We start from the raw sequence: 19,105 nt of genomic DNA on the forward strand, positions 1-19,105 counted from the left end.
CCCATCCAAAACGTTTATTTAGGCGAAAAAAGTATCGTAATAAGGAAGAATATGATATTCCTACAACAGTTTGGAGTATTCCATACCAAATAAAATTAATAAACCGCTCAACAGCAGACTGAACCGATTTGTCACTCGTCACCGTTGGAACAGCCACATTTCAATTGGTCAATGGTCTTTTTTTCTGTTTCGATCGCAGTAATGCGCTGTTGTAATTTTTCCGTAATGAATCTTACATAGGGGAACTGTACCGGTTTTGGCCATGTTTCTAATTTGGCCAATTTTGCGAATAACTTCAAGAATAAAGCAAATCGGGAGGGTTTTAATAGTTCCAACAAGAGATATATCCTTCACGATTCAACGCCGCTTTCAACTGATCGATTATTTTGGAAAAATATGTATTTTTCAGGGTTGGCCAAATTAGGCACTAAGTTGGCCAAAACCGGTGCACTTCCCCTATATGATAATATTCTTGTATTTAACTACTGAAATTTGAGCTTTTTCGCATTTTAAGGCCTGATACCTTGATCTGTGCAGGTATGCCCATATTGCCCCATAGAGACTGGTTTTGGAAAAAAAAGTTTTATGATAAATTTAGATTTGTATCAATACAAACATGTGTGCACAATATTCAATTTTAATATATCTTTTGATTGTGGTGTATTTTGACCTGTATTTTAATCAGTTTTGTGTCAAAACCTTATTTATAAACTTCAAATCTTATAATAATTTTGCCTATGCAGCGAAAATTTACATTTTCAAGTGTATTTTCATGTTTGAATTGAATTTTAATGCGGTTTTCACGTTGAGGCATATGTGGAGCATCCTCTTAAAGATCATATAACTTTTACATGATAAAACTTGTCAATAAGCTCAAAATGAGGGTGGCTCATATTGCCCCGTATGTTCATATTGCCCCTACTACCCCTACTAGTTTCAGTTTGCAATTTATAAAAATGTTTTGATTTAGTATGTTCTACGTAAATTCCGATTCCACAACTTGCCTGATCTTTAGATGCATCAGTAAATACTCGAGGCCTATTTCTAAATTTACCATTCATGACACATAGTGCTGCCTGCTTCAAATGCACGGGGTTTGTATTTCGTTTGGATGAACAAATATTGTCTAATGTGGGGTAAATCTCTAACAACCTGTCCTGAATCTTAATGTTAATGGGTATACATGGTGATATCAATTCAAAAATGTGTCTGTACTTAGTAAATATATTTTCTATATACGTCAATTTTTCAGTATCAACATCCGTGGGTAGAGAATTAAATTGCTTCATTATTATACTATTTTGATGAACTATTCTAGCTACTTCTTTAGATGCAACAAACTCATGTCTTAGTGGTATAGGTTGTTGTGCACTAATAGCCATTAAAGTATTTAATGGCGTTGTTTTAGTACACCCTGTTATTTTCCTCAAGCATGTATTATTAACTGTTTCTAAAATTTTTTTGTTAGTTTTTTTACTATTGTTAAAGACTGATGCTCCGTATTCTATAATGCTTCTAATAATTGACTTGTAAATAGTGATCATAGTTTGTGGGTGAGCACCGAATTTCATGTTGTTCAAAACTTTTATCATATTTAGTCGATCAGTAACTTTTGTCTTGGTATTTTTTATGTGAACTCCAAAGCTCAAATATTTATCCAAAGTTAAACCTAAGTACGTGTGTATTCTTACATTTTCTATATTTATATTGTCAATAGTAATGTTAATTAGATTATTAGAATTTTGGAATAAAATTAATTTAGTTTTTTCAGGATTAATTTTAAAGTTCAGTTCGCTCATTTTTAAGCAAAAATTATCAACAACTGTTTGCATTCTACTATTTAAGTTTTCTATGTTCCTAGCCCTTACTATGATACCAAAATCATCCGCAAATTGAACTAGTACAACTTCTGTGTCTTCATTATTGTGCAGATTGGATGTGTAAATATTAAATAAAGTTGGGGAGAGGACGTCACCCTGGGGTAAACAATTGCTTACGAATTTCTTCCCACTTTTCGTATTGAATATTATTTTTCTGTTTTTGAGGAATTGGGAAACCCACGAACTAAGCTCTCCCGGAAAATAATAGTTTTGCATGATATTGATAAGCTTGTCTGTGATTACAGCATTGGATGCATTTGATAAGTCTAGAAATATACTAGCTGTTACGAAATTCTGCCTCTTATTTTGTTTGACTGTATTTACTAAAAAATTTGTACAAGTTATAGTAGATGAATTTTTGCGAAAACCAAATGAAGTTTCAGGTATTATTTTGTTTTGGAAAATGTGACTTTGGATTTTCTCTAATACGGCACTATTAGTAATTTTGGTCAAAGTGGGAACTAAGGATATTGGGCGTTCACCATCTATTGTGCTTTGGTTTTACCTGGTTTGGGAATAGCTACTATTGTTATTGTTTTAAGTGACATGGGTAAATAACAATCTTTCCAAATTTCATTTAAAAGTTTCACTATATTGATTTTTGTTTCATTTTTAAAACTTTTGAGTAATTCGTAAGAAATTTTATCTTCCCCAGGGCTTGACTTTTTCTTATTATTTAAAATTTCATTAAACTTTTCTAAGCTTAAAATGTTATAATTTATTGTAAATTGATCGTCTGTTAAATTTATTGGGTCGTTATGGCCAAAATGCTTATTTAAAAATGTTTTTGCCATGTCCTCGTTTTCAAAAAGAATGTTATTAGTTGGAGCTTTTTTGCTTTTTCCGCTTAATCTGTTTATTTTGTGCCACAATTCTGACGAGCTCATTTGGGGGTTAATTTCCTCAACAAATTTTTGAAGTTTTCTGTTTTTGATTGTTTTTCAGTTTATTGAAAACAGCCTGTTTCTTTTAAATCAATCAAATTCTCCACACTAGATGTTCTGTTAAAATTGATCGTGCCTGATTTTTTCGAGCCAAGCGTTTTCAACATCTATTGACCACCAGTATTTTGGGGTAAACTTATTTATTTTTCTATTTTCTTCGAAAATGGCCAAAACTATTTTTGCAATTCTTCTATTGAGTTAAACTCTTCTGGGGAGATTTGACCTACTTTCTGACTAATTTTTTGTGGTTATAAAAGTAGCGGGGCCTAGATATTTGAGTATCGCGTTGAAAAGAGAATTCTATTAATAAATGATGACTTCCAATACTGTGTTGTAATGTTTTCCAAATCAATGAATTGTGAATATTGGCAGTACATAGGGTTAGGTCTATTGCTGTGGCTTTTCTGTTTAACTGAATGGGAACGAATGTTTTAGATTGATCATTTAATAGTATCATGTTGCTGTTATTTATAATATCCAATATAATTTCTCCTTTCGAGTCTTGGTAGTCATTACCCCAGACTGAGGAATGAGCATTAAAATCCCTCCTATCACTACTTTAGTAAAGTTCGCTAAACAATGGAAAATAGATTTCAAATCAGTTTCTAGTAAATTATTTGGGATTTGTGGAGCGATATATACTGACACCATGACCAAATCCAAGCAAATCAACCTAACCATGACTAACTGTATAAATTCAGAGGTAGGTGGAGTGTCTATTTCTACATATGCTAAATCTTGTCTAAGGTATATTGCACTTCCTCCATAGTTATCGTTTCTTGATTTTAAAAACTTATTATACCCAGTTATATTATATTTATTAGTACCTTCTAAAGATGTTTGAGTCCATGTTTCGGATAAAAATGCGGCGGCATAGCTTTTGTCCAACAATGTACGTTGCAGTTCGTCTTTGTTTTTCGCAACACTTTGTATATTGCATTGCACAAAGTCCAGTTTATCAGTGATTGCTGTGAAGAGAAAAAAAAATTATTTTTTTATAAAAGTTGAACTGCATTTACATTATATAATCATCAATTTTTAAAAACTTTTTCGATATATCTTTGATTTTTTCGCGACCAAGCTCTGTTATTTCAGGGATTTGCATGAGAGCTGAGTAGAAGCTCACGGCATTTGTCATTGCATTCCGGTTGGCACCGTCTTCGGCTTTCTTATACGCTTCGGCTAACGCTGTTTCCCACTTTTCTTTCTCGGTTACTGCTTCTGTGTTCTTCAATCCGGTTCCGTTGTTCTGGCTTGTACCTGGCCGTCGTTCAATCCGCATTCTTTTTCCAGTTGTGCTTTCATTGCTTTCCACCGGTGTAACTTTGCTGACTGTTGCCTTGTTTACCGTTGTGCTTTCATCTCTTGCTTCCATTGCTCTCTTTGTGTATCTTCCTGCTGTGTATGTAGCATAGCGCAAGAAACTTTTTTCGCAAGCTGTCATGATAAAGAACTGATTTGAAAGTGGTTAACAGAAGTACACCACAACCAGAGAGAAGAAGAAGAAGAAAGAACTGATTCGGGATGTTATACCACATAAAAAATTTCTTTTAGAAAGCTCCAAATGTGGGGAGCACTGGCTCTGATGATGCATTTCAACTTGTTCTACACAGCTGTGCAGTAACCAACACGAAAGGAGCAAAAACAAAGCAAAAATCACCATTTTTTCTGTGGAGGCTACCTCTTTTTTATTTTTTTTATTCCTTTATTTGTTAGGCACTCTATGTGTTACTTAACCGCTACTGTGCCGAGATCTACTGTGGTATTCTGCTCATACAGGATCCACACAGAATCTATTCTAAGATTTTCCATTATCTTTATTGTTGTCGTTGCCAGTTCATCTGATCGTGAGTCCATTGTATCCGTTTGTCCATGTCGTGTATTCAATGTTTTGTTGCCATTAATCCGGGTAACGTTGAAGGAATGCCTCCGAGAACAAGTTGTCAGTCGTCATCAGGCAGCCGTGACGGAAGGTGCGTACCCTAAACGCCACCGATCCGGCGACTGACGAGGGTTTGGTGGAGGGGCTGGAATCGAACCCATGATCATTAGCTTGTAAGGCGAACGTGTAGCCAACTACGCTACGGGACCCCCAAACTACCTATCCGATTCTGTTTTTTCGCACTTGTATACAAGTTTGATAAATTTGTTATCATGGCTTGCTATGATTCGGAACAGTTTTTGCCTCTCTTTTATCGTTGTTCGTTATCTATTGAGAGCGATTTCTGCAAACCCTGCCCGCTTTCCTAGATTTCAAAAGCCAACGATAGTAAGATACAAGGGCTTTCAACGATGACGAACAAATATGGCCGTACACTAATTACGTAAGCAATTTTTCTGGGTTTTTCAACCCTCTCTCCCCCCAAATAAAATTCATTCAGTGAGTGCATCTAGTATAGATGGATATTTGAGTATTCAAAATGTCACTTCAATCTGACAAAATGGTGCAAGCCAAATACACGCGGGCGCGCGCACAGCAAATACACCGGTGTGTATTACACGCCGGTGTATTTGCTGTGCACGCGCTCATCTGGCTTCGACGTGTATCATTTTGACAGATCGAAGTGACATTTCAAAAACTCAAATATCCATCTATCAGTTGCACCCACTAAGGGTCTGTCTCAATTGGATAATTAAACTGAAATTAAACTTAAAAGTGGCATTTCAATAATTATCAAATAACCCTGCTCGCAGAGCAAGATTACTTTTGACAGATATCGAATCATTTTCCATCGATGTCCTATTGGAATTGCTGGGTAGCACCAGCCATTCTTATAACGGGGTGATTTTTTAATTTTCGAACTGTCACTTTTAAGTTTAATTCTCCAAATGAGACAGACCCTAAATGAATCTCATTTGACTGTTAAAAATTGTGAAAAATTAAAGAGCAGATTTTTTGCCAACTGTGTATGACATCTCTGCTCCCATGTAAGATTTTTCCCTTACAAATCATTTTTTATTTATATGGAGCGTAAGAAAATGGCAGACTCCCTCTCCCCCCATAAGGGAACATCCATAAATTACGTAATGCTTAGAGGGGGGGGGGGTGTGAAGTGTGACAATCCATACAAAATTTTCAGATGTTTCATACAAAAAGTGTGACATAGGGGGGAGGGGCGATGAAAATGGGCGATTTTAGCGTTACGTAATTAATGGACCTTCCCTAAGTGCTTACGTAATTAGTGTCAACGAACTGTCAACAGATTTAAAAAGTTCTTAAGAAATCCTCAAGTAAACGGCACAAATTTTGCAGATTATTTGCTTGTTTTCTTCTCTATCATAATTCAAAGCTCTCGCCTCTCTGCTAGCCAATCACCCTTATAATTGTTTACATACGAACGCGCTTTCGAACGAAAGCTGATGCGCATTCTCATTTACGCCAGCAAAATCAAATGGGGAAACGATTCGAACGAACTGCATTCGTTCGAAAGTTTCATTCGTCCGTAAACAAAAATAGGGGTGAATGACAATAAATAAATACACATAGACTAATTATCATAAAGTTATACAGATATCTATTTTGACAGAGCGATTCTCGATCTTGGTGATTTCGAAACATGAAATAAAACACATTGAAGCAAAAAAATGGTTTATATCTCTTAATTTGAATGCTAACAATACAAAAGAAACAAAACAAATTCCATCCAGCATGTTATAGGTATGGTTCGTTCTTACAATTCGAATGCAGGCATCTCCTTGAATGTCTCGATCTACGCATGTGTATCAACTGAGGAGCCTTGTGTCAAACTATTTCAAACAGTCGCTTCAATATCCGAACGCACTCGAGCTGCTATATCAAAAATAAATTCAAACCGATCTGCTCTGATGTTGCTCTGTTAAGCATCACTTACAATGTTACAAATAAGATAAAAAGATACTATCTTTCTAAAAAAAAACGAAACATATTAATGATCGTAGTCACAATTTGCGACCGCTGCTTATACGAAAACATGAAACAGAAAATCGAAAGAAAACTGGTTTCCTAATTACTAAATATCGTTTGAAGTGTGACTTTTATTCGCCTACACTACCAACACTTTGTTTGATTCGATTCCGTCCAACTGCGCTCTGATCTCCCTCCGGCAGACCTAGATCTAGATCTGTGTGTTGAATCGCTGAACCTGCGGCCGTGGCAGATCTCCGAATACCGTATCGCCATGGACGCTCCTTGCCAGGGCCTTGATACTGGCGGCAATGTCCACGTTGTCTTCGTTCATCTGGAAGTACGTGAGAGAGAGAGGAAGCACTCATGTAGCTATGAGGTTTCTTTGATTTTTGGTTTCAATCAAAAGGTGGGAATCGCGACAAGAACACACCCAAGGGCCCACGTTGAATAGCAGTATTTATAGTAACATAGCCTGCAGATAGAGACAAAGGTGGACAAAGCGCGCGGAATCAATAAGACCTCACTGTTTGATACAGTTGACTTTATAACTCGTGTGTCAGAGCGAACAAGATTAAAACGAACTAGATTCTTTTGTCGAAAGTTACATCGCTTTATGCTTCTTTTAGTAGGTATTTGGAAAAATTGATAACGTCTAAATTAAGATATCTAAGGATTCGAAAACATCCCCGCTTAAAAAGAAGGTCAGACGACAACCTTCAGCGGAGTATTTCTCCATTCAATCAAAACGTAAAAAAACTTACCTCTTCAAAATCCTCCTCGTTCGATCGGAACTGCGTCATCAGCTGAGGCATTGAGATAGGAAGACTTCTGGCGATTGAACTGTTTTTGGCACCCAGCTGGCGTGATGGAATGTACATACCATCCTCGTTGTTATTGCCAATGGATTCTAGAGAAGAATGAAACAGAAAAAAAAAAGTTAGCTGCTTGACGCGTGATCACGTGGAATCGATAGAAACACCCACCATCGAATCCAATATCCTCCTCGTCCGAGAACGTATTCGAGCGAGGCGAATTGTCGTTCTCCATACCGTCGATGTCGAACATGCAGTCCGACTCATAAGAGGTAAGCCGATGCGGTTGCTGATGGTGCAGCATCGTCATCGAATTTGTACTGGAATGTTGTTGCATGGACGCAGTCTGTCGCTGCGACTGTTGTCTACTGATGGCACCTCGGGAGTTGTTAAAACTAACGCTATTATTGTTGTTACTGTTGTAGGAGTGATTATCGACACTGTTGTAGCTGAGATTTGCTCTGTTGGGAGTTCGGCTGTTGGTCAAACCCGCCATCCTTGCACTGGGAGACGTATAGGAGGACTGATCAACCATCGAGGAGGACGATGATGGAGTGATGGGATGCTGTCTGGAGTGAGCAACTGCGCCGCTATCAGCGACTGTCATCGGTGGACTATTACCGGTGGACATTGGCAGGTATTCTGGTGTGGGTGGGGGCGTTTCCAGCTGACTGTTGACGGTAGTGTCGTTCACGTTGGTCGTATTGCTAGGGGTGGTGGTGGTAGTCGTCAAAGATGGGACCGTTCCCACCAGTCCACCACTATTGTTGCTGCTACTTTTGAGGCTGGTACTGTTGCTTCGTACCAGCTGTAGCTCATCAGGTACTTGATTGTTTACTGCTAGTTTGGCCAGAATCAGGCAATCCTGTTCGGCCCGTTCCCGCTTTACTTTGAGTAATGCAAATTCCTGCTCGGTAAAGCGCTGAATTCGCTCGCTGACGGCTTCCGTTTCCTGTTCCATGTAGGCACGGAGTCGCTGCACAAACTGGTCATCATTATTCACTTTGCTGAGCAGTTTGCCCTTCTCGGTCAAGTCGCTGTAGCTTGGACTGGATCTGTTTAGAACGATACCAAACGCTGGAGAGTAGTTCTCGTCGGCCGTGCGGGCGTAGAGTTTATCATCGGTGGTCTGAAAATAGGTGAAAAAAGCCAAATTTCATTCAACTTCATGATTTCATAAAATAATAATATGTACCATCAATGTTGTGTCTAAAAGGTGAAACTATTGAAAACAATCAAATAACTATTGATTTATAATCAAACATATTTTCTTGTGATATGGAAATGCTAATATCATCTTCCAAACTTAGACGTACATGTTCATGATAGAATTAGAGGCGAACATATAGAATTGATAGTTCCGTTAGGATACGGCAGGCATGAAGAATGTTTCTATAGAAGTCGATTTGAAAGCGAGCGGAGGGCAATATTTGTGATGGCACATATCACACGACCTTCCTTCTGCCAAGCTCCCTTGTTTGCTCCCCTCCCAAGCTTTCTTATTTCTCACTGATTTTGGCTATGGCAAATTATTTTTGTTCTAGAATTTTTGCCTTTCTCCTAAGTAACTCCAGAATGCTATATTCTACGCCATGACCAGGAACATTCCTCATTTCTCCCGGGAGCTCTCAGGCTGCTTGATAACTACAGTATTGTCATGTTATCTCAAGCTAATTGCAATGTGAATGAGAATAATCGCTTGCTGGATCTTTGTTTTGTTGGTAATCGGTACACCGCTCCATTAATTTCTACCCTTTCTACCGCACCCGCTCCTTTTGTCAAGGCAGTCCCTCACCATACTTCTCTAGTTAATTGGAGTTTAGAACGACGACGTCCATGATTTCGGTGGTAGCTCAACGGTTGTGTCATACGTTTTTTACACGGCGGATTACTGCAGTATTGCCGAAGTCATGTCTGACTTGGATTGGCAGCGTATCCTTGACCCGGCCGACGCAAATATCGCTGCACAAACTTTTTCTCACGTCTTGGCATATGTCATTGGAAGTCATGTTCCAAAAAATATTGCCCGATCCGACTCTAGGGTTCCGTGGATGACAAATGGTCTTCGTTCGCTGATAAGGACGAAAAAGGTCGCCCTAAAGAGGTTCACCAAGTTCCACACTCTTCCCATGAAACACCATTATGCTAAACTGAGCCATGAATACAAACGTTCCAATTTTCAACGTTCCTTTTGGAACTATGTAAACGAGTAGCGTAAGGAAGTAGGTTTTCCATCGTCCATGGTCTACAATGCAGATACGGCATCAAGTCAACAAGAGATTCGCAACCTATTATTGGCCAAGTATGTTAGCGTGTTTGTCGGCGAGCGCACGTCCAATAAGTCCATAACGTCGTTCAAACCGGAACCTTCCTAAAAAGATCATTGCCTGTCTTCTAGATCCACTTTATCGAATCTTCCAGCTTTATCTTTGCAGTGGTGTGTTTCCGTCCTGTTAGAAGACAGCGGACATATGGCCCCTCTAAGACTCCGATCCTCTTGAAAGGAGGCTCTCAACCCTCTTGTAAGGCGGCTTCCGAACCTCTTGAAAGAAGGCTTCCGATCCTCTTGAAAGGAGGCTTTTGAGTCTCTCGAAAGGAGACTTCCGGGTCTCTAGAAAAGAGAATTCCGATACCCTTGAAAGGAGAATTCCGATCCTCTTGAAAGGAGGCTTCCGAGCCTCTTGCAAGGAGGCTTCCGAGCCTCTTGAAAGGAGGCTTCCGAGCCTCTTGAAATTAGGCTTCCAAGCCTTTTGAAAGGAGGCTTCCGAGCTTCTTGATAGGCGGTTTCCGAGCTTCTTGATAGGAGGCTTTCGAGCTTCTTAAAAGGAAAACTCCGATCCTCTTGAAAAGAGGCTTCTGAGCTTCTTGATAGGCGTCTTCCGAGCTTCTTGATAGAAGGCTTCTGGGTCTCTCGAAGGGAGACTTCCGGGTCTTTTGAAAGGAGATTTTCGATCCTCTTAAATGAGGCTTCCAAGCCTCTTGAAACCTCTTGAAATGAGGCTTCCAAGCCTCTTGAAACCTTTTGAAATGAGGCTTACAAGCCTCTTGAAGGCGGCTTCCAGGCTTCTTGAAATGCGGCTTCCGAGCCACTTGAAAGGAGGCTCTAAGCCTCTTGGAAGGCGGCTTCAAAACTTCTTGAATGGCGGCTTCCGAGCTTCTTGAAAGGAGGCTTCCAATCCTCTTGACATTAGGCTTCCAAGCCTCTTGAAAGGCGGCTTCCGACCTTCATGAAAGGAGGCTTCAAGCCTCTTGAAAGGCGACTTCCGATCCTCTTGAAATAAGGCTTCCGAGCCTCTTAAACGGTGGCTTCAGGCTTCTTGAAAGTAGCCTTTCCATCCTCTTGAAAAGAAACTTCCGATCCTCTTGAAATGAGGCTTCCAAGCCTTTTGGAAGGCGGCTTCTGAGCTTCTTTAATGGCGGCTTCCGAGCCTCTTGAAATGAGGCTTCCGAGCCTCTTAAGGTGATTATACAATCAAGCCAAGTGGTGAATTTCAAATTCACCACACGGTTTTTACTCCTATTATCAAAAGTTCAAATCCAGCGCAATAATTTTCGTACAATGCTGAAATTAAAGTCGATTGTTTAGCATAAGTAAGCAAATGATCTACGGATGTTTCATCCCTATGGGCGTATGTGGTTCTCGCAATTCGTGCTCTTGAAAATCACTAGAAAAAGCACGTGGTTTCCAAGATGGCCGATTTGTGGCTTTGTTGTATAACCACCTTAAAAGGAGGATTCCGATTTTCTTGAAAGGAGGCTTTCGAGCTCTCGAAAGGAGACTTCCAGGTCCCTTGAAAAGAGACTTGCAATCCTCTTGAGAGGAGAATTCCGATCCTCTTGAAATGAGGCTTCCAAGCCTCTTAAAAGGAGGATTCCGATTTTCTTGAAAGGAGGCTTTCGAGCTTCTTGATTGGCTTTCGAGCATCTTCAAATGAGGACTCCGATCCTCTTGAAAGAAGGCTTCCGAGCATCTTGAAGGACGATTCGGATCCTCTTGAAATGAGGCTTCCAAGCCTCTTAAAAGGCGGCTTCTGATCCACTTGAAAGGAGGACTCCAATCCTCTTGAAATGAGGCTTCCGAGCTTCTTGATAGGCGGCTTCCGAGCCTCATGAAGGAGGCTTCCCAGCCTCTTGAAAGGAGGCTTTCGAGCCTCATGAAAGGCGGCTTCCGAGTCTCTCGAAAGGAGACTTCCAGGTCTCTTGAAAAGAGACTTTCAATCCTCTTGAGAGGAGGAATCCGATCTTCTTTAAATGAGGCTTCCAAACCTCTTAAATGGAGGACTCCGATCTTCTTGTATAGGCAACTTCCGAGCTTCTTGATAGACGGCTTCCGAGCCTCTTAAAAAGAGGATTCCGATCATCTTAAAAGGCGGCTTCCGATCCTTTTGAAAGGAGGACTCCAATCCTCTTGAAATGAGGCTTTCTAGCCTCTTGAAAGGAGGCTTCCGAGCTTCTTGATAGGCGGCTTCCGAGCCTCTTGAAAGAAGGCTTTCGAGCCTCTTGATAGGAGGCTTTCGAGCCTCTTGATAGGAGGCTTTCGAGCCCCTTGATAGGAGGCTTTCGAGCCTCTTGATAGGAGGCTTCTGAGTCTCTCGAAGGGAGACTTCTGAGTTTCTCGAAGGGAGACTTCCGAGTCTTTTGAAAGGAGATTTTCGATCCTCTTAAATGAGGCTACCAAGCCTCTTGAAACCTCTTAAAATGAGGCTTCTTGAAATACGGCTTCCGAGCCACTTGAAAGGAGGCTTCCAATCCTCTTGACATTAGGCTTCCAAGCCTCTTGAAAGGCGGCTTCCGACCTTCATGAAAGGAGGCTTTAAAAGGCGGCTCCCGGGCTTCTTGAAATGCCGGTTCCGAGCCTCTTGAAAAAATACTTCCGATCCTCTTTATAGGAGGCTTCCAAGTTTATTGAAATGAATTTTCCGAGCATTTTGAAAAGAGGCTTCCGAACATCTTGAAAGGAAGCTCACGAGCTGCTTTAAAGGGGGCTTTCAAGCGTCATCAGGGAATCAATTTTTATGGGATGCGCATGCGAAACAAGCGACAAAAGAGTACCAACGACAAAGCTTTGTTTGTAGATTGTAGATTTAAGTTAAGTAGTAGGGGTAACGGCTCAAACCTTGGCCCATTATGCTACGGTTGAGCATATTTATCGTTATAAATCTTCATATATTGCATTTCCAACCAGAATTGTCCCAATAGCCAGCTTGCTTACATTTGGTCTTGACGCCAAATAGCAAAAAACGACGATGAATGTCCGCAATATCTCATTTAAACCAGTGAAAGTCTCGAGAGAAATGGACAAAATGTCGGCATCCTTGTATCAGGTGGATAATTTTTCAGCCCACTTGGGACGAGTGATTGTTGATTTCGGACATACGAGAGATAAAGATGGGTTGCTTGCGTTGAATAAAGGCAGCATGCAAACAAATAGAGAAAATCAAATCATCTTATTGAGCGTAAATTCTAATTGGTTGCATGTAAAATACTACCACACTGATTGTGAGAGTGCGTTTCAGATTCCCCCAATAGCACGCTTACCAAGGACATGCTAACGAAAATACTTTTATATGAATCATTTATTTCCCAAATATTCACCATATTTGCAAGTGCAGAAGAGCAATATAGAAAAATGAAAACTGTATTAAAAACTGCAGTTGTAAAAAGGCTACATGTTCCAGCCCTCATGTTGTGCCTTCAAACAAATTGCATACGTTAATTATTGGCTGCCGCATAATTTTGAAATTTACTGCTTGTTGAAACCATGGCAGTTGTGTTGCTCTCGCTCTCGCGATACTCTCAAAGAAACTTGTTTCCAAAACGTAAACAATGCTTTAGGTGGGGATGATGCATAACGCACTACTGAAGAATGCCAATTGTAAAACTTATTCTAGACAATTCCTTGCTTTGTACTGTGCATAAACAGTTATAACTGTGCCAACTACCTAATATTATTACACAATAAATTATTCATAAATACAATTATTGGATGCTTGTTTTTAACTCTGCCTGCATTGAAGTTTTATGATTGGTACGTGCGTTTGATTCCACTCCTCTCTATATCGATCAGCTGTTGTGAATCCTCTCAAAACTCTCACGTGTTTCAACTTCCCGAGTTGAAAGAATACTTTTTCGGTATCATTGAACAGATCAAAATACTTTTTGCTAGCAATAATAAATCTAAATTATGATGAAGGTATTTATCAAGTAATTTGACTTGAAATTATTCACATGAAATGACGTTGAAAGTTTATCTAATGAAACATACGATCCATTTTATCTTTCTATTATTAAATGAGAAAATGTTTGTAGGATTCGTGCGAAAGATGATAAAACTAAATATTCTTACACTAATTGAATCATTTATTTGCGAAATTATGAAGAAAATGGTGTATCGAACCACGAAAGGTTGATGCTTGAATCGCTTTTGCTTGAATCGTGTTTGAAAGCCGTAAGGTAGGTAATTATTTTTGGTATGTTCTGCGAATTGAAGCGATTATATCGTGATTCGAGAAAAGCATCATGAGGGCCCTTTTACAAACTACATGACGTTTTAGGTTGTGGGGGGTACTTGTCTGAGCGTTAAGGACTTTATAAATTTCAGAACCCTACCATACATGAAGCATTACTAGAGGCTTGGTGTGTGTTGAGTTTTGCGTTATGTAATTTGCGAATGAAACTTAACCGCTGAGTGGATAAAACTGTTTTTACAAAAATTCTTAGCACCCTAATCGCAAGCATCGGATATTCTATCTGCAGCTTTCGGTTATTTTCTCCAGCACGGGTTTATTGATGAAAATGTTTTGATTTTAGAGTTTCACCTATACTAACGTAGTGCTACAAATCAAAAGCGCATGCCACCATTTGGCTACGGGTGCCCCCACTATTGTCCAAAAAAGTTTTGGTTAATTATGTCGCTATACTAATGGAAATTGTGAAATAAAAATGATAGCTGACATAGTGTGGTTGTTATCCATTCATTTGATGTGCGAAAGCAGGTATGTTCATTCAGAAAACTCTTTTATTGGGCAAATAAAAAACTAGCACAGCCAGCCTGCATAAGTCAACGAAACATGGCTGCTAAAAAACCGAGTCAAAGTGATTTTTCACGCAAGATGATTGCTTTTAATAGTTTAAGAAGTGTATAAATCTAGAGTTATGAAGCAGATATATGTTTGATACACTTTTCTGAAAAAGCAGTGGGTAATATCTCCCTACACATCGACGTATTATCGCTGAAATATTGATTAATTTGCGTGATGAGCCAATGTTACATCCAGGTCCAACATTACCGCCGGTTACCCTATATTTTTGACATATTATTCAACATGTTTTGTCTCGATCGAGATTACATTACGAGATTACATTGCATATTTTCAAAATATGTTCCTTCGTCTTTTTGTCCTTTTATCCTAAAGATCTTTATACACTGTGCTGGTTGTGGACGACAAGATTAACTAGACTTTGGTTTACTGATCGATCAATAAAAGACGTATCAAACATAAATTATATTCTTTTTCGAAACCAAAGGACAATTATTTTTTCCAGTGCAATGGACAGCAAAGTAAATTGTTATCGCAACAAATCCAAATTTTTCATAATTGGTGACTTCAATGCCAAACACCGTTCATGGAATAATGCTCAAAGCAATTCCAATGGTAAAATTTTATTTGAAGATTGTTCTTCGGGATATAATACTATTCAATATCACAATGGACCAACTTGCTTTTCTTCCAGTCGAAATCCTTCGACAATTGATTTAGTTTTAACGAATACAAGTCAGCTGTGTGGCCAATTGGTAACTCATACTGACTTTGACTCCGATGACGTTTGAAATCTCACAAGAAGCCATTAATAATTCAATCAGCTCTACTTTTAATTTTCATAGAGCTGATTGAGATTTATACTAAACGATACCAAAAGTGATATTGATAATGCTCTCGTATCTTTTATAAATTTAATTGTCAAAGCCAGAGGCATTGCAATTCTTCTCCTCCTTAGCCATGCGGTAAGACGCGCGACTACAAAGCAAGACCATGCTGAGGGTGGCTGGGTCTAAGAAATTTTCGGATTGAAAATTGTCTCGACTTCCCTGGCCATAAAAGTATCATCGTGCTAGCCTCATGATATACGAATGCAAAAATGGTTACCTGGCTTAGAAACCTCGCAGTTAATAACTGTAGAAGTGCTTAATGAACACTAAGCTGCGAGGCGGCTCTGTCCCAGTGTGGGGATGTAATGCCAATAAGAAGAAGAAGCATTAATTGAACCGGTGCCAGCGAAAGTGGTACATGTTACATTAAGTAAATTTTTCAGGAGACGCATTTTCCCAAAAACATCGAATAATAAATTCATATTTGCAATTTTTTGCAATCAAACTGTACCAACATGTTATGACTGATGTGCCTAAAGATAGCAGTGCAAAATAAGCGAAGTTTATGACAAATTTCAAGTTTATTGGAGCAAATTGCACATGTACCACTATTAATGGGAACAAAAGGAAACAGAAACCGAAAAACGTTGACAGTTAAAGTGGTACATGTACATTTTCAAAATCATTCTAAACGGCAGAAAACTATCTTGAAATTCAAAATAGGAATAAAATCTGTTGTGAAAACAGTCATGCTGCCGAATTTTTTTTTAAATAAGCTGATATTAGTGGGTGAAACTGTACATGTACCACTTTTTCTGGCAACAAAATGCCCATTGTGATATATGTCAGAAAATAAAATGTGCGTATCTCCAGATTTAGTTGTCAAAAATCACTTTTTCGTTATTCCCTTACTAGATCTTTGCAAAAAGAAGCCGTTGGCTTAAAAAAACTTAAAATTGACAAAAATGGTTTATGTACCACTTTCGCTGGCACCAGTTCAATTATGCATTGCCATCATCTTCGATTTTTTTTTCGGTTTTGAAATGATTTTTCTATAATTCTGAAATGCAATGTTCGATCGCGCCAATTTTCAATAGCAAACAATGGGACCGCATTCCCCGTCGAATGCAACTTGTTGCGAGTAAATAATGCTAAGTTCCAAAAAGTGTGTTACACATACATACACACATATAGACATCACCTCAGTTCGTCGAGCTGAGTCGTTCGGTCTCCGGGCCTTCTATCAAAAGTTCTTTTTTTGGAGTACTCCCATAGGCTTTCGGTACAACTTTGTTGTACGAGAAAGGCAAAACGTTTCTCTATTCTGAGAAATAGCAACTTTGGGAATAATGTCTCAAAGTTGGATCCCAGTTCGAAACCCTTTTGGAAATTAACGAAAATTCTTTTAAAAAACCTCTAAAGCCAATTTCAGCGCTCAAACAGGGAAATAAAATTTCATTAACAAATGGCGAAAAGGCTGAAGTTTGAGAGTGCCGCTAATTTTAGGCTAGGTCGCACTAGTCCAATTGCGGCTCAGGTTACACGCAGTTTCTATGACATTCTCATCAATGATAAAGTTTTTGACCCTTCGTTGGCAACTACTGTGGAGGAAGTGTCATGTATTGTTAGAAAATTTAAAAATATGAAAGTCCCGGTTGATGATGGTATTTCCTACATACTTATCAAAAAACTTCCTGAGAGCTCTTTATCCTTCTTGGTTTTATTTAACAAATGATTTCAATTGGCATACTTTTCAACTAAATGAAAAAACGCCAAAGTTGTTCCAATTTTAAAGCCGGACTAAAATCCAGCTGAGGCTTCCAGTTATTGCCTAATCAGTTTGCTTTTTTCAATAAGTAAACTGTTTGAAAAGATTATTTTAAATAGAATGGTGGTTCAAATTAATGACAATTCTATTTTTGCTGATGGGCAATTTGGTTTTCGTCATGTGCATTCAACCACTAATCAGTTGTTAAGAGTTACGAGGTTAATACTACTTAACAAACCCGAAGGATATTCGAATGAAGTTGATCTTCTTGATATAGAGAAAGCAATTGACAGTGTTTGGCATGAAGGTTTGATTGTAAAATTGACGAATTTTAATTTACCACTGTACATTACTAAACAGAATCTTCTATTGCAAAAATTAGCATCTTGTACCTCTAGTATACATACTCAGTTTTTACTTTCGCAGCTCAGCAAAAATCCGCACAGCCGTGCGCCAGCAAAATAAAAACTGATATTCCGGCAAAAATAACGTTTGTTAGCTGATTTTCGGCAAATTATTTGACTTGAGTCAAGTACGAAACACTGAAGGCGACCACACAGTTGTGGTCGAAATACGTATCTGCAAAGATATCAAAATAATTGGTGGAATTCAAGACAAAATTTTCAAAACGACTTATCTGCTTTTGAACGATTCGAACGTCAATTTGATGAATCTGATAGCACTCCCACGCAAACTAACACTACCAATAGCAGGGTGGCCAGTGAGTCGGGAAATGCGGGAAATATGCGGGAATTGAAAGTCCATGCGGGAAAAAGTCGGGAATTTCTTGAAATTGTACAAAAAATCGGGAAAAAAGTCACCAAGTGTTTTATAAATAAATTTATAATTTATAAAAGCATGACAAAACATCTATTATTACTTTAAATGCATTGGCCTTTCCACGTAACGTTTGAAACTATTTGATGAACTATCCGACTTTGAGTATGATGAAAATGGTATTGCTGTAGTGATTATGAAAGCAACATGCCACCTACGCTTCGGAAGGTTTCTGAGACCAAGGAAATCTCTGAGGGTCCTAGAAAAAGATAATTAGCATTTCGTTGCAGCTTGTAGATCCCTGAAGAAGATGCTTGTTCAATATTTTCTTGAAAGTGACTCGAGTTTTGTCTGGAGACTTTGGGGACCGTAATCGAGTAGGGTAATTCGCCAAATGTTGAACGGCTAATTTCTTCGCCTATTGTTGAACGCACGTGCATTTCTTATGTAAGTTCAACAATTGGCGACAAAATTAGCTGTTCAACATTTAGCGGTTTGCCCTATATCCAATTATGTTCGATTCCAGGCGCACATCTCAACAATCTCTGGTCATTCGTTGTTAACATCTTGATTTTATCACATGGTAATGATGTACAGGAGAAGTGCTTTAGATTATAGAACAGAATTTGGTCGTAAACCAGCATAAGGGTGAAGGAAAGACTGGCATAAACAATAAAGTATGATGCTTAGGGTGGCTCAAATTAGTATGGGAAAAACTTTTTTCATTTTTTTATGGGCCTTCTTATTCGGTTCTATTTGATGCCCTGATGCTCTGGACAAAATTTCAGCCAAATCGGTCAACGTTTGCAGATGTAGATGCAAACATGTTTATTCGCTCAACGGATTAATTTATTTGTGGTTAACTATAGCAAAATCAGCAATGATTCGAATTGTTCTGGGCTGTCATTTTGAATCTGAAACATCCATTTTCCCAGCAGTTGTTCTAGATTCATTTTTTTTATAACAGTTGAATTTCAAAAGCTTAAAACTGTTATACCGCTCAGTTCTATTTTCTGCGGATTTGAACCACGAGTGAATCACGAGATTCAAATATTTTTCATTTGTTTCCAATCAGCTTTGATCCACATTTCGCCTTTTTAAAGAGCAACATTTTGCAAGAATTTTTCAAACACGAATAGAACACTGCTGGGGAAACCAGCAAGTTTGT

At 38.7% G+C, this 19,105-nt stretch overlaps 1 protein-coding gene across 2 annotated transcripts in view; it reads right to left on the reverse strand.

Moving 5' to 3' along the window:
- Positions 1-6,396: 6,396 nt before the first annotated feature.
- The window catches only part of LOC134226568 (ras guanine nucleotide exchange factor R), a 78,864-nt gene continuing 66,155 nt past the window's right edge, over positions 6,397-19,105 (reverse strand). For both annotated transcript variants that reach the window (XM_062707417.1, XM_062707418.1), the window contains exons 3-5: positions 7,694-8,651; positions 7,472-7,617; positions 6,397-7,041 (exon numbers count right to left, since the gene is read on the reverse strand). In XM_062707417.1, coding sequence (XP_062563401.1) covers positions 6,919-7,041; positions 7,472-7,617; positions 7,694-8,651 — 1,227 coding nt within the window. In that variant the 3' untranslated portion in view covers positions 6,397-6,918. The remainder of the gene's footprint in view (positions 7,042-7,471; positions 7,618-7,693; positions 8,652-19,105) is intronic.

This window comes from Armigeres subalbatus, chromosome 3, assembly GCF_024139115.2.
Source record: "Armigeres subalbatus isolate Guangzhou_Male chromosome 3, GZ_Asu_2, whole genome shotgun sequence".
NCBI lineage: Eukaryota > Metazoa > Arthropoda > Insecta > Diptera > Culicidae > Armigeres > Armigeres subalbatus.